Source organism: Notechis scutatus, chromosome 2 (genome assembly GCF_049901735.1).
Source record: "Notechis scutatus isolate UNSWTSFEM ecotype Mainland chromosome 2, rNotScu1.2, whole genome shotgun sequence".
Lineage (NCBI taxonomy): Eukaryota > Metazoa > Chordata > Lepidosauria > Squamata > Elapidae > Notechis > Notechis scutatus.
Genome location: NC_142010.1, coordinates 203,682,453 through 203,699,087, shown reverse-complemented (window position 1 = coordinate 203,699,087; position 16,635 = coordinate 203,682,453). Strand labels below are relative to the sequence as shown.

The following is a 16,635-nucleotide window of genomic DNA, read 5'->3' as shown; positions in this document are numbered from 1 at the left end:
AAGAAAGGCTTGCCAGCTGTAGCAAAAGAAATGGGCTGAGGTGTGCGAGGCCTGGCTGCAACTGTCTGAAGGTAACTAGAAGGGCAGCTCCAACCCTCCCATCCCAAGTAGCTTAATTTTTACATGTGCACCCTTGGAGTGGGCAGGGTCTTAATTAGGGCTTATTTTGGGAGTAGGGCTTATATTGGGCACACATATAAAAATCAAGGCAGGATTTACTTTCTGAGCTTAATAATTCTTGGCCACTTATATCTTACACATTACATATCACAGCCGCTGAATTATTCACACATGCCACAGTTATCCTTCTAAGGCTATCATTCCCCATTAAAGATATCTTGTTATTTTTACTCACCAAACAATCCAGCTGAGAGACAGGACTTTTGTTTCCTGGATGACTGATATCCCAGACTTTGACACACCCTTTTCCACCAGTGTACACGTGCCTTGTTGGGTTGCTAATAGTAACTGCACATACCACTTCCCCGTGGTTTAGGGTGTTAATCTGCCGAGCATGACGTGGAATTCCTGGCCCAATGAGGGCATCAGGAGGGAAAGGTACGGGTTGCATCTGACCATCAGCACTTACATGAAATGAGTACGCTCTAGGTTAAGCAGAGAGAAATCCTGTTTTAATTACTCATCTACTGACCAATGAAAACTTACTAAACAGGGTTAATGCTAATGCATGGTTTGTAAAATACATAATGCTATGCTGTTATATTTTAGGCTGTTGCTGAATGGAAAATATATTTTTATTTTGACTGGAACAAAAGGCAGGTTGGGGCATTCTGAACTGTCAGATGAATAGTATTTTTTTTTTTTATCAGAAGTATGACATTGTATGACTGGCAGTTATGTCACCTGCAAATAATTTATCAACAAGTTTCTGCAAACGTTCTTCAGGGAGAGAGCATTCCAGTGTTTAAAATTCCTGTGCTTAAGGTATCATGTCTTGAAGTTCTCAGATAAAATTTTATTAAAGTTGATCTAGAGCCATGATGGTAAACCTGTGGCACGTAAGGCCATTTGTGCGGGCACGCGAGCCCCAGCCAAACTTACCTGCACTGCACATGAGCGCACCTCCCAGCTGATTTTGGGCCCATTTGAGGCCTTTTTCAGCCTCCCAGAGGTTCAAGGGAAGCCTTTCTGGAAATACTGGAAATGACGAAATGGGCCGATTTTTCAGCCTCCAAAGGCTGCAGGGGCTTCCCTTGAGCCTCTGGGAGGCTGAAAAAGGCCTCAAGCGGGCTGAAAATCAGCTGGGAGGTGCACATATGGGCAGTGCAGGTAAAGGGGTGGCAGGGGGGATCGTGCATGCATGCACAGGGCGCGTGGGGGGCGCATTGCCTTCTGGGTGCTGGCACAGGAGCCCCAAAAGGTTAGCCACCACTGATCTAGAGCATATTGCAAGGAAATGTATAGTTAATAGATACTGTATAATGTCTACATGGAAATCTAATTTAGGATAGCGAAGACAGTTCACAAATTTCTTCCTTGAAACAAAAACCTGTTTCCTTTTTTACAGTTAAAAAAAAAGTAAACTTGATTAAAATATGTCAAAGAAATGGTACTTAATGCTATGTAGAAATTATGGGTTAAACCTTCTATCAATTCCAACCATTGGTCATACTGGCTGGAGATAATATCAACTGCCGTCCAAAACAGCTGGAGGGTTTTATATTGCCTGTTCTTTATTTTCAGATAAATAAATACTATCATATAGTCTGCTTAGTGGTTGAAAACGTAATCACATTACAGAAAAATATCTGAAAGGACTTAAGCTACAAAGGCAAGAATATGAGGAGATTAAACTATTCACCCATGGCTGCCAAACTTCTACTTATAAAGGATCTAAGTTGTAAGTTACCAACTGAACATGGTAATTCTAATATTTCATGAATGGTATCATTCAGGATAGGTTAACTAAATATATTTTCTATATATAGATCTTTTCTATATACAATCAACCCACACCCATTATATAACTGGGCAAGTCATTCTCCTTAGTCTTATGGGATTTTATTTAAGTTGCTGCTTGCTTTCACAGGAAGAGCTCAAATAATTATACTGGATTTGTTGTGTACTTTTCTCTTGCTGAGAAGTAAAGTAGGGGAAAACGCTATACCTTATTTCTATAATTGTTTCTCTTAATGCCAAGCTAGTTACAGTAGGTCAGCAGCTTTTTTGGTCCATTTCCTCAAAGATCCATTTGTGCATTATGATATCATAATTCTTTTTCGGTATTTTCAATCAAACAGAACACTCCAGTGTTCTTTTGTGCAACATCGTTGTTTATAGAATCCAGTGAGTCGGCATTTAATCGCAGGCCTTCTTTTTGTGCACAAAGGAATTATTTTTAAAACAGAGGGGCAGAACCCTAAAGACATGCACACCACAGAGTCTTTTGTAATTTGTCTTTCTGTGCCAAGCAGACTTACCTTAGTCCAGCATGCCCCATTGCAGAAACATAACCCCTTCCCTATGCCCTTCTTTTATCCACGGCATCTGATACCCTTGGCATATAGTCTTCTACAGGAAAAACTGCCAAATAGGCTTTTAAGATTAAAAGGAGGATTAACCACCCTCTGCCACACATGGAATTCAGTATCGAGAGGAAGCAAAGGGAACAAAAGCTTAATAATATGATTGACTTAGTGTGTTTAACACTCACGGTTTTCCTCCTGGGATGCCTGTCAGATTCGGAGGAATGCCTGGGACTCGCATATGATGATGTGGATCAAAACCAACCTGGAGTTTTCCCACAAACAGAACAAAGGAAGTTTTAAGCATTAATGGGAAATGCTGGAACGCCGCTTTTCAGTTTTACATCAAACGTTACTATGGAGAGCCTTCTATAGAGATTAAAAACCATACTGGACTATGCCAAGGTCCACAATTCAACATCCTGTTTCTAAAACTAGCCACTCATTTGCTTCAAAGAGACTCTCCACCTCGTCGAATAATATTCAGACATAATGCCTCTGAAGATAGTGGCAAGGAAATCCTTTAAAGCATCCAATTATCAGGAAAAAGGTAAACAGAAGTAGAAAACAGCCCTGGGAAGATTAACTGAAATTCAAAATTCTATCAGTTCGATAGACGCCTCGGAAAATAAAAATGGAACAGTATTTATCTGGCGCCTGGAAAACTTAATGCACCAAGTGAGCCTTTGACGGGAAGTGTCACAAGTGGGAAGAAGGCCCTGTGTTAGCTGGGAAGGTTGCAAATGGAGATCTCATGACTGTGGGAGGTTGCAACCCTTGTAAAGACATGCCAATTGCCAAGCATACGAACTTTGATCACATGACCATGGAGATGTTGCAATGGTCATAAGTGCGAGGTCCCATCATAGGTGACTATTTTGAGTGCCGTTGTAACTTTGAACAGTTGCTAAATGAATGGTTGTAAATTGAGAACTGCCTGTATTCAAAACTTCCATAAGCTGGACAAAGAATGCAATGACCATCTCCCCCCCCCCCCACTCATTTTAATCAATCCCTAAATGAGCACAAAAGCTGACGAAGTGGAAACTCATGAAATCACAATGTATTGCTGGCAGAGAAATCTAGACAAATACTTCTCAACTGCAGTCATTGAAATTAAGTCATTATAATGACTAGAGTGCTGCACTGGTATAGATTGTCTCTCACATAAAAAATACAATCGGCAACCATTATCTTAAATAATGCCAAATAAACAAGAGTGGGCTGCTGTGGGTTCACAGGGGTCCAGGAGAGCCCCTAGCTAAGATTCTGTGCAGTTCAGAGAACCCAGAGAACCCACTCCTGGCTGGCCCCACCCACCCCTCCCCACCCAGGAGCCCCATGTGGCCCATTTTGGATGCAGGTAAATGCAGGGCGGGCCTCCCAGAAGTTCAGGAAATGGGTCCATTTTAGGCTTTCAGAGAGAGCCCGCAGAGCCCGGGGAGGGCAAAAAGCCCCCCCCACCCGCCATGGTGTAGGAGACCAACTAGGCCATGCCCACCATGGCCATGCCCACTAAGCAACCGGACAGAGAACCCTTTGCTAAAATTTTTGAAGCCCAGTCCTGCAAATAAGTCCCAGTCTCCAAGGAAAGCTTCAAATTTTCCCAAGCAAATGATTACCACTGAGGTCTGATTCATATCTTATAAGCCACCATCTTATTGAAAGCCATCTCCTCTCAGCATAATCACCGTTTACTATCATATAATATGCAAGGAACGTACCACTGGAGATCTTCCATAGGCGGCGGCTGCAGCAGCAGCGGCGGCTGCTGCACTCATCTGAGGAGATATATTATGCAAACCCGCGTATGCGGCTCCAGGACTGGTCAGTTCACCATTCATTCCAGCATGGGGTACTATTCCAAATGGGGCAGGATAAGGGCATGGGACTGCCATGGGGGTTCTTAATCCTGAAGCTACAGAAGGTAAGAAATGGGAGAAAAGGAAAGGATATTTACAAATCATATCATAAGAAAATGCTGGACTGAGAAAAGGGAAATTCAGGTGGGTAAGAGAAGAAAAACAAGCTGTACCCATTACAAGGATTCTGTAGTGGATTATCTCAGTTTTTAGAGGGATATAATAGGCTGTCCTAATTCCTTTGCAAATTTACTCAAAGAGATTCTTCCTAAGTTCTGCATGATTGAAGAGATCCCAAATAAAATGGAAGGAATTGGACCTAGGATCATGGTACTGGAAGAAGCTATTTAAAGCTCAGTGGAAGAATACAAATTAAGAAATCCTTGCCTGGTGGCTATCTAGTCTTCTACCTATGCAGAAGAATGAAGTTCACACCCCCTAGTCAACTGTTTCCCCTATTGAATTGCTTTTTCTGTTAAAAAGTATTACCTTACACTCAATTGACACCTGTCTTCTTGTAACTAAAAACTATTAATTTCATCATCAATCAGACTTGGTGCTATTTAATGTACTTTCTTTTAGGAATCAAAAGAATGCTAACATATTCCTGCTTGGTCTTTTCAAAACTGAAAATACTCATTTGCTCCCTTTCTCATTAAGTGACTTAATTCCCAGGCTTGTGATCATTTTTCTTACTCTTCTTTAAACTTTGTTTGAATCCTTTTTTAAGCTGAGGTGTCCCGAATCCCTATCAATCCAATGACTACTGCGGAGTGGGACACATTTTCTTCGCACAGAAAAAAGAGCCGTTTTTTTCATTATCTGTTAGTATTTTAACATTGAGTAGTTGGTACACTGAATCTTTTCTCTTCTTTTTATTTTCAAAATAAATTGACCCCCCCCCCCCAATTTTTAAACATTTCTTTTGTAGTTCTTAACAACCTACACTAATCTCAACACACATTCTCAGTAGTCCTTCTGATACCTTTGAGCTCTGGGGTACCTAGTATTTTCTTGGGGTATAGTTTGTTTTGTTTTATTTTCAGATAGCACACCCTAAAATAACGGAGCTAGACTGACTCCTTAGATTTTTTTTAAATTTAACACATAGATCCTTTTTAAGGACTTTCATCCATCCTATTGGCTTTTTTCCCTGAAATCATACATATAGCTCACAATATTGGAGATTATCCTTCCAGATAGCAAGCAGAAAGTTCTGCTTGATGGTGTTAAAAATGCCATATTCATAAACAAAATAATTTTTTTCCTGTTGACTCAAAGGTGTTTTTTTTCCAAAAGGCAATTAGACTATTTTTTTTAATTTGAGGAAGAAGACATTTTGCTTCTTATCCAAGAAGTTTCATCAGTTGTGTAAGAAGCAAAATGTCTTCTTCTTTTTCAAATAAAAAACAGCCCAGTTTCCTTTTGAAAAAAAAAAGCAACTTTGAGACAACAATGACCTAGATGACTGAGAATATCCACAGACATTTCCTATGTTGAGTGCAGATAGCAAATTGTTTTTTACACAGAGTTATTCAGGCCTATTCTTTCTCCCATAATGCAGAGTAGAGACTAATTTGTAAATTTGTAAATTTGAACAAGTTTGTAAGAAATATCCTGTCTAGGTGTATTTCACTCTTTTCCAATCAGATTTCCTCTAGATGTGTTGCATTACAGCTCATATAATCTCCAATCATAATCGTAGTTAGCTATACTGATTACAGATTACAGAAATTGTAGATCAGCCCATTTGGACAATGTCAGTCCAGAAAAACCAGGTGAGACTTGCCCAAAATGAGGTAGCAAATCTAAGGAAGGTATAAGATCTGACTCTAGATCTACATTCAATACTCTACAGCTGTGTGCATGTAACAAGCAGCATATATTTGACAGACAAATCTACCCTTTCCCCTCTCCAATTACATGTACTAACCTAATGGATCAACTCCTGGTGGCTTTCCAGGAACAGGCCTTAATCCAGGTGTAGAATTACTTCCGGGGGTTGGAGCATCAGTACGCGGAGTTGGTGTATTTGATTTAGATACAGGGGTGGTGGATTTCTCATTCTGATATGGAGAGAAGCAGATTTTATGCAAAAAATCATTGGTGCACTTAGTAGACATTGAAACAAGGAACACATGTATGGTGTGTTTAGGTACTTTAGGTACTGTAATGAATATCAAACCATTGCATTATTTGAATCAAAGAATTTTGATATTTTATACATTTCCTTGCCATTCCCCATCCTCTAATAAGCAACAGAACAAACAGAACAAGATGCAGAATATTAAATTATCCAATAGCAGTCCAACTTGCAATTGGTTGTGCTATCAATAGACTTCAAGCAAATTGCATGATAGAAGCTGAGATAGTATTGAGAAATAGCAGTGGTTGTTTGAATCTAAATCTGCAAAATATTAATGGCACACTATGCTCATGAGAATTCACCCTTATTTACCATAACATGTAATATGAAACTAATAATATTCAGGCATTTGCTTTTTCTAAATACTCAGAATGTGAAAAATCCCTTTACCTAATTTATAAACTAGAATATGCTATTATAACCATATAACATAACCAAAGAAGCAATACCTTTAAAAACCCTGCATTAGATTACCTCAATTATTTAGATTGTCATAATTCCTTTGCATATTTGCTTTGCAGATTATGCATATTTACCTAGAGCCTATCTATGTACAACTGAATAAAATGAGACATAGAATCACAGAATTGGAGGAGGCCTTTTTAAGCTCCATGTAGCAGTTAAATGAAAGCATCTCTGGTGGATGGGATATCCAACCTCTGCTTGAAATTGTGTAGCCGGAAGAAGTATAACAATTTTCCTAATTAAATACTATGTTTATAATCAACTCTTTATAGTATGAGAATTTTTTCTTTATATTAAATTGGAATCCATTTTCTGTTTTGAATTTGTAAGAAAAAATGGCGTAATCTTAGAAAAAATTAAGGATTTTAATGATTTGCCTATCCTATTTATTTCCTGAGATTTTAACAGTGTTGCTTATCTCCTGGTTGAGACCACCAGCCCTATATTGACTCCTTTTTTAGGGGGTGCCAGGGGGATTACTGGTAACTGCCTGAATAAATCCCTGCAGTTTTCTTGGCAAGATTTTTTTTTGGAAGTTGTTTACCATTATTTCCTTCCCAGGGCTGAGAAAGAATGCATGGCCCACAGTCACCCAAACTGGCTTTGTGCTTAGTGCAGGATTAGATCTTACATTTTTCCTATTTCTAACCTGGTATCTTAACCTCTATACCAAACCAGCTCTCTTCTATTATTAACTAATTATTCAAGGCAAATTTGAAAATGCTGGATTACCAAAATTCATGTAACAAACATTATTTGAAGTACATGCCAGAAGATGACAACAGCAAGACATTTCTGCATAATTACAGAAAAACAGGGAGGTATCCATGTGTTATTAAGTGTTAAATGTGACTTGGAGATGTTTCCTTAATAATTTAGCATGTTACAATAAAAAAAAAAAGTCGACTGCTTCCTGAAATTTGTCTTTGACCCTCCTTAGAGTGTGTGATAATTTTGTGACATCAAAATTGCATGTGGCCTTCCAAAGACTTTTAAAAACTGCCACCAAAAGACTTTCAAAACTGCCATTAAATTGCACATCTCAGTCTTAAATATTCATGTGAAAATCCCAGGTGAAGAGGCTAGTTGTGAAGAAATTGTGGCAGATCAAGATCCTAGAAAAAATGACTAGTCTCTCTCATGCAAGTTCATATACGCACACAGAATATCAATCAAAGGAAGTCAGTAGTGTTCTGGGTTTGCAAGCAGCCTTTCTCTGAATTGTGACTTGAGCAAGAAAAGAAAGGCTATTGTAAATGACATATTATTTCTTAGGCAGAATATGACTGTAGCTGAATATAGCCAAGTAACACAAATGAAGCCAAGAACCAAATCACAACCAAGCAGGAAGCTTAAAATTACTGTAAATTGACATACCAAAATAAAATAAAATAAAGTTCAAAGAACCCCTGTGTACTCTTATTTATTCACAGAATAGCAAGCTTCCTGACAGGAAAAAAGTACAATAAAAGATAGATACATTATTTTCAGACCTGGCAAGCTGAATAAATACTTTCTATCACTCCAAAAGATCCTGAGGTGCAAAATATATATTTTTGGTAGAAATATATTGAACTTAGTGTTATATTATGATGTACTACTGCGACACATCTCATTATCTTCTACCTTAAGTTAGATACCCAACGGTGCACACACAGTTATGAAGATGAATGTCGATTGTACAGTCACTTACAAGGCTAAGTTCTTTGGATTTGGAAGAAGGAGTGCTGCTTGAAGATGCTATTGAGGCTGGGCTAATTGGCGCATCTTTCTTGAGTAGGCGAGCCTTGTCCAAGCCGTTCTCCCTTGGAGAATGTGCTGGGCTTCCTCGTGGAGATGATGGATCCTAAAAAAGAAGTATGATTATTATCAAGGTCTCCTGTTTGTTCCAGTGAATAACATATGGCTCCTTTGTGACTGCATCCCATAGTGAAGTTCATGAATGGTATACTATATTCCCCTGCCTGCATAAATCATTATTCACAAAGAAATCATACTTCCATCTCACGATATGGATTAACACAATGATACCTTTTTACTACAGCAAAGCAAAACTATTTTTATGTTTTATTTATTATACTGATTCACCACCCATCTCAGCACGAGGCGAGTCTGGCTGGCTTACAAAGTTAAAAGCAGTAGACCATACAAATATATATAGCAATAAAAGTTTATGTAATGGTAAAAAGATGGGAAGGGATGGAACAAGGTGTTTGGGTGAAGTAGGATCTGCTATTAGTCTATCAGCCATCTGCAGTGTAGGACTCCCCCATTTTCTAAGCATACTCAATGTTACCTAAGGAATACATGCAATAAATTATGTCTCCCAAAGCAAAATTGTACATACCTCATTGGATACATCAACCACCAAGTTATCATCACTTTTTTCACCATCACTATCCTGCATTGAAGAAGAAAACAGCTAAGCACCCAAAAACACTTGCTTCTCAAAGCTATACTTTTCATTTAAATATGAAGAGCTCTAGAAATGCAATGTAAAATGGGTAACAACATCAGTTAGGACTTTTTAAAACTCATGTATGTATTAAATACAGCTGCCCTTGGGCTGTAAATACAAGCCACAGTTATATTTTTAAATACACGGTTAGTAGATCATTGCTTCTGGAGTAATACAGACTAGAGCAGCAGTCACCAACTGGTGGGCCGCAGCCCACTGGTGGGCCATGAGAAAATTTTGGTGGGCCGCAGAGAAATCTCACCCCAGAACACCCCCCAAAGCAATTAATCCAGGCTGCGCAGAAACACAAGACTGCTCAGCCCACATGGCCGTGGGAACCCTCCCCGCCCACTCACTCCTTACCTGGCAAACTTGTCTGCTAAGTTGCTATTTTTCCTTTTTCCGACCATCATTCTGCTGTGCTGGGAGATTTAGATTAGCTAGGAAGCAGGAAATGATTGGATTTCTTGCTTTCTAGCTAAGCACAGCCGAACCTCCCTTAGGATTGAAGGTTTGCTTGCAAGCAAATTCAGTGCAGACTCAGGGCAACCAAATTTGAGAGACTGAGCTAGGCGATGACAGATAGATTGATCACTGAACGATTCTGTGAGCAACTCAATCTGCCTGCCTGCTTTGCCTGATTTTGGGTAAAAGTTGCTCTTTTACCCAAAAATTTCAATATTTACATGCATGGTGGGTTGTGAGTTAATTTTATGAGTTTGCTTGCAAGCAAATTTTATGTGACAGACTGAGCTAGCTGATGGCAAATAGATAGATTTCTGAATGAATCTGTGATTCTGTGAACAACTCAATCTGCCTGCCTACTTTGACTGATTTTGGGTAAAAGTTGCTCTTTTTTTAATAAAAAATTCAATATTTATATAAATATTTATAATATTTACATACAAGCCATGCCCAGCCAGTCACATGACCACCAAGCCACACCCACAAATTAGGCCATGCCCACAGAACCGGTTAGTGGTTCCTGGGATCTAAAATTATGAGTTTGGTGGTCCCTGAGGTCCAAAAGGTTGGCGACCCATGGACTAGAGGATGAATCAAAATTTGGCTAAGCTTATAAAAAAGGAACTTGGGAAAACCAATCTCATTGCTCATCAGGAATTTTAAGCTGGCAATGAATATCCTTCCCTTTAATAATTTAGCATGTTATGTTTTTGGAAGTTGCAAATGGATGTTGCAAATGCATCTAAACAAATAGCTGAGTAAAGAACAGGAATCAGCCAGTGCTTATATTATAACAAAAGATTTACTTTTTACGGCAGACATTAAGGTGTTGGTATTGGCTAAACACTTCAAAAACTGATTATCTGACAAATCACCTCTCCCACTGCAACCTTCTCTGAATGTTAAAAGACTCTTTTGGAAAAAAAGCTTGTCTATCTGGTGTGTGGGAGAAGACTTCCTACTGCATCACTCCTAGGTTATAGAACAATTTTCGTGAAAAATGCATTTGGCATTTAAAAAAAAACTGATAAAAATTAACCCCAACATTTATAAAATCAGTAAATACACGTTTCTTTTAGCCTATTAATTATTGGTTACTTTGAGTATCATTTTTCAAAATGAACTGCTCCCTTAAACAGTAAGGTAGAATATAAATTTAAGATGTATAAAAGAAACGCAACAGCTTTAGGAAAGTTTGAATATTTGTCAAAGAGAGTACCAAAGAGAGATAGTGCCATTTCCATTTTGGCATGTTTTTCAACATGGAAAGCCAAGCTTGTTATATTTTCTTTTTCCTGACCTAAGTTCAGGAAAAGGGTTTTTGGAGACAAAAGGCAAGGTCCTCTTTGAGCCTGTATAGAAAAGCCAAAAACTCTTTGTGGTTAAATTACCGGCAGTATAAAATAACAAATAATAGGGAAAAATAAACTGTACATGGTTTCACTCACATAACGAGTTGCTATCTCTTTTTCTTCTGTCTTCTGCTTTTTACTTTCAGAAGAGTAATCTGTTGAGTTTCTGTGCTTCTCAGAGGCTCTAAAACTTGCTGATGGAGATACAGATGAGCTCTAAAATGAGAGGGAAGAGAAGGAAAGATGACTGATGGCAAAGTCTCCCAGTTTTGCTTATATCAGATGAGAGGACAAAAGCTATGCCAGCATGGACAGAGCCATCTACACATTTCTAAAATAAGCAGATACAAATGATCTCTCCATGAACTGCTCCTGGATCGACACAGCAGCAACCAAAATGCTAGTCTACCACTTCAGAATCAGGTTGCAGTTACAAACAGAACCATCTTTTACTGAAAAGGAATATGCTGGTGCGCTTACATTACTTGAAAAGTAGATCTGCAACACAACATGGCAAAGTGGAACCATTTTTTTGTGAACAGATCTCTGAAAGGAAACATTTCCAGGTTATCTTTGCGATAAGCTAGCAGAACGGTTTCCCCAGAGGATGCAATTCCTAATAGGTACTGTAGTTTTCTGATGTCAGTGGAAAAAACGGTGCCAGTTACTTTTCAAGTAGCCACTTTTCGGTTTGTCACATGAAAGATAAAACTAGAATACCTCTACCCCAGCAGATCCATTTGCTGGTGCAGGGTTTGTGTGTGTGTGTGTGTGTGTGTGTGTGTGTATGTGTGTGTGTGTTTCAGGCTTCAATACAAAATCTGGGAGAAAACAGTATTTCCTGTGATGTTTAAATGCTGCACAAAAATTAGTGCCACAATACACACACACACACACGTACACAAAATACCCCACCCCGTCAAAACCCCATACTCTGTAATCCTTATAGACCAACAAACGCACACATGCACACACAGAAACTATACAGCAAACTGTATTATAATAATATCATACTAGCAGTAGTATATTTTCTAAAAGACACAGGACAGGTATGAAGGGGATAAAGAAAGAACTGGAATTCTTATTTGTTAAAAAAGGATCAGTTCTACTACGACTTAGATTCCTGAAAAACAAATAATCAGAGATTCACTGGGATGCAAAATGCCATTTCAGATCCTTCATTCAGTCGAATGGAATAAAAATCAAAGGCAGATAGTCACCAGACAGGTGACTATCTGCCTTTTCCATGACCTTCTAGTGAAGGAGTGCAGCCGTCCTCTCTAAACAAATTCGTTTCATGGTGAAACTATTCCTTCTTCTAACTTAATTGCATTATTCTGCACTTCATAAACCAGAGAACACTATGTGATAGACCTTTTCCAATGTAGAAATACAAAACAATCTGTTTGAATCAGCCAAGGTGTTTGCCTGGCTTGTGGTGTGGAGATTTTGTGGAAGCCAACGGCTTCCACAAAAGCAAAATCACTGGCTTGATCCACAAAAACACACTGAGACATAATGGAGACCTAGAAGATGAACAGACCTATGGAACAGCTGTCCTGCCCTACATAAGAGGTACTACAGACAAAATTAGTGAGATACTACACAGGCATCACATCAAGACTGCCTTCAAAACAGACAGAAAAATAGCAACCATCCTTAGAAACCCCAAAGATAAAATTGACCTGGAAAACCAAGGCATATATGAAGTCCCCTGTGCATCATGCCCTGCCACATACATTGGACAGACCAATAGAAGAATAAGTACCTGCCTAGATGAACACAAAAATGCAGTAAAAAAGCTAGAACACACTTCCTCACTAGTCCAACACATGAAAGCAACAGATCATAGCACTGACTTCAATGGCACCAAAACCCTAGCCACGATAGAAAACCCCAGCTACAGAATTATCAGAGAAGCCATAGAGATTGAAAAAAGACCTGAAAGCATGAATAGAAGAGATGACTCCACCAGACTGTCAATTATTTGGAAGCCTGCACTCACAAACAAAAAAATCTCCACACCACAAGCCAGGCAAACACCTGGGCACAAACAGACCCCCCCCCGATACCTCCAGCTCAAACACGCCCCAACCAGGCACGCAGATGAAACCTAGCTTCCTAATAAATGATAGCCATCCATTTACTCGGAGCCAAGCTGCACTAAAAGCCTCTAATACAGGAAACACAATGCTGCCAGCCAATCAAGAAAAAAATAGCTATAAAACAGACAGAAGATATTCTAAACACCAATCAAGCAGAACACAGCAAAGACCAATAAACACAGACCAAGACTCCCAACCAATTAGGGTGGAGAAAAAAAACCATTCTGGCACAGCAGTAGGCTAGCACCAAATTTAAAACAGAAACGGCTCTCAAAGTCTGACTCACAGACGAACACAATACAGAAGCCTGATGATGGCAGATGAGATTCTGCCGAAACGTTGCTACAACTTTAAAAGCACAACTATAATGATGTGGGAAAATACCCGAACAAAGCTGAATACCATACATATAAATACCCACAAAAACTTAAGAAAATATCTATATCTATATCTATATCTATATCTATATCTATATCTATATCTATATCTATATCTATATCTATCTATCTATCTATCTATCTATCTATCCTATGATTCATGTTTTTTTTAGCATTAGTTGACAGAAGTGATTTCCAAGTGGTCTGGTACTATGCTGCACCAGTAATGTATGTAAATAAAAACATAGATTGAATCATAAAAATTACATCAGAAATGTACAATTTTGGCATACTTCTTAATAAGTATGATTTATGTATATTACATTTTCCATTCCTAGATAATAGCTTTATTTCCCCTATCCTTGTTATCTCTTAATATTATATTGAGAGAGTTTGATTTCAGAAGGGATCAATAGAAAGATGTTTTAAGCTTCCTTTATCTATAAGAAGAAACATTTAGAAGAAGCAGGGCCAGTTCCCTCCATCCCGGTGCTATTAAAATCTGTAGCTTTTTTACACATCTTTATGCAAATTGTCTTATGCATATCTTAAAAATACCCTTGCTCCATTTATATTCATTGTACAAATGGAGAGAAGACAGATTATAATTTGAATTCAATTCACTATGACTCATCTCTCTTTTTCCCTTTGTAATTGGCTGCAATAAAGGAGAAAACTAATTACTGAATGACAATTAGAATGATGGTTTAAGAGCCAAGAGTAAACTACCACTCTAATTTCAACCCAAGTATTTATTTTCATAAATTTGAAACAACATAGATATATTTTTCTCAATCTAGTTAGCTTCACTGCTACAAGGAGTGTTGTGATCTCTGATTGTGGTGCTTAATAAAATTATAATTTAGAACACCCTACTAGTGTGATAAAGTAGCTAATTATGATTAGCTGTTTAAAGGATGAGCTGCACACTGTGCCGATCTATGCTGCTCAGTAGCTTAACAATTTGGAACATGTGTAGACAAATATGTATTGGCAAAGAGTGCTCTTGTTATGGTACCTGAAGCCTGACCTTGATATTGGAGCATAATAAGCAGAGAGAGGCAGTTCTGAGAAAAACAAAATCATTTTAAAATGAGCATATTAGCTTTCTGATGAGTTCAGAAAGCCAGGCTGGGAGTGTCTAAGAGAAGATTGCGTGCATTTGAATTTTGACAGAAGTATGACAATTATATCATTACCATTTTTTTTTTGTTTCTAAGAAATGGCATACAAATAGGTGTGACTGTAGAAGAGCTGGGAGTGTGATGACCTGGGATGTGGCACAAAGGCAACACAATCAGATAATCAGTAAGAGTCCCTTTATTAGCTCCAACTTTGTCCCTGATGTCCTGGTTACCTTCTGGCTGGAGAAAAACTCTCCTTGGAACAGCCTTTGGCTGCAGAGAACCAAGCCCAAAACGCGGTCAACAAAAACTGTAACTATACGTCCAATCAAGGCAAAATAAAGTAATTTGTCTGACAAGGCAGGAGCAAGAATACTAGACGTGAATGCACAGCAATAACTTCACAAGATTGGGAAGACGTCAGGAACACAGATAACCAAAGTCAACACAAGATAAACGCACGTTTGCTCCCAGAAGCTGCCTCACTCAGCATGCATCTCCTTTAAACTCTCTTCCCAGCTGTGGCCAATGAAGGGAATTAGGGCCCTTTCCTCCCCCATAAGCCATGCAACCCACGTTGCTCTCTTCTTCATTCCTCCCTGCATGCCCTAGGATGAAGAGGGGGTGGGCCTGGGTTTTTATCTGAAATCCCTCTCCCTTGTTCTATCTCTCCCCTCTCTGCCCAGCTGGCCTTTGCCCTTCCCCAGTTTCCTCCACAGCCAACAGAGCCACACTTACACTCCCTGTCAGCTGTTTGTCTTCCTCCTCGGATTCAGACTCTGACGGGGGCATGATGGGGGGGGAGGGAAGGTGGAGTAAAATGCATTATCAGTTTAGGGCAGAAGTTTCCAAATTTGGCAACTTTAAGACTTGTAGTCTTCAACTCCTAGGATTCGTCAGCCAGTCAAGTCTTAAAATTTCCAATTTTAGGGTCCTTGCATTGCCAGAAGAGATCCATGTCCACCCCCCTTGAATCCCCTTGATCTTTATCTAGAATCAGTTTAGTAATGATCAGTTTAGCAGATTCTTGTGTATAGGCTTCAATAAGTCATTTATGCTGCAAATTACTGATTTCTTATAGTGTGCTGGAATTTTGGCAAATGCATGTGTTTTCCAATTTAAAAAAAGATTTTTTAAATTAATTAGAATTTGACTATTGAGGATATAGTAGGACATGCACACAGTATTACTTACTTCTACCTGCAACATAACTTTTTACTTCATAGGCTAAGCTTAAACATGCTGAGAAGTTTCCACATTCCTTTAATTATTGCAGTATGATTAATTAAATGCACTGCCATGTCCAGAACTGTTTCCTGTTGTTTGAAAACACAGAAATATTCCTGTGTCATTATTTTAAGATGCTTTCTATATGCTGCTGGTGGGAAATGAATTAATTACTAAAATAATTGAATTAGCAAAGATCATATAATATGCTGCTAGTAGACTTGTGGTTTAAATACAAATCCCATTTTTTTCCTATTTTTATTTTTCACCTTTCCTGTGAAGACGCACCCATATCATCTTCCTAATTTTGTTTTCATATCAAACTTGCAATTAAGTCTAGGAAAGGCAATAGGACTTTTGCAATTAGGTCTGGCAAAGGCAATCAGACAAAACAATTGGTCTTGGGTCAATCTAACAGTCAAATTATTTCCTTCATCCTTTATGGAGATTTAATTTCTTATATCAATGTTCCATGCTCATTACCCGGAAATCTTTATCAAAGCTTAAGACACACATATTTTTAAAAGCATACATGAAATTACAGTGGGTTATTAGCTAATGCTACAGA

General features: G+C 38.6%; 1 protein-coding gene across 5 annotated transcripts in view; it reads right to left on the bottom strand.

Annotated features, from left to right (window-relative positions):
- Positions 1 to 16,635, bottom strand: part of LOC113416838 (transducin-like enhancer protein 4) — a 159,851-nt gene that overhangs the window by 8,908 nt on the left and 134,308 nt on the right. For all 5 annotated transcript variants that reach the window (XM_026674944.2, XM_087957846.1, XM_026674952.2 and 2 more), the window contains 7 exons: positions 11,331 to 11,450; positions 9,307 to 9,360; positions 8,653 to 8,805; positions 6,282 to 6,414; positions 4,211 to 4,404; positions 2,675 to 2,751; positions 356 to 605 (listed from right to left, as the gene is read on the bottom strand). In XM_026674944.2, coding sequence (XP_026530729.1) covers positions 356 to 605; positions 2,675 to 2,751; positions 4,211 to 4,404; positions 6,282 to 6,414; positions 8,653 to 8,805; positions 9,307 to 9,360; positions 11,331 to 11,450 — 981 coding nt within the window. The remainder of the gene's footprint in view (positions 1 to 355; positions 606 to 2,674; positions 2,752 to 4,210; positions 4,405 to 6,281; positions 6,415 to 8,652; positions 8,806 to 9,306; positions 9,361 to 11,330; positions 11,451 to 16,635) is intronic.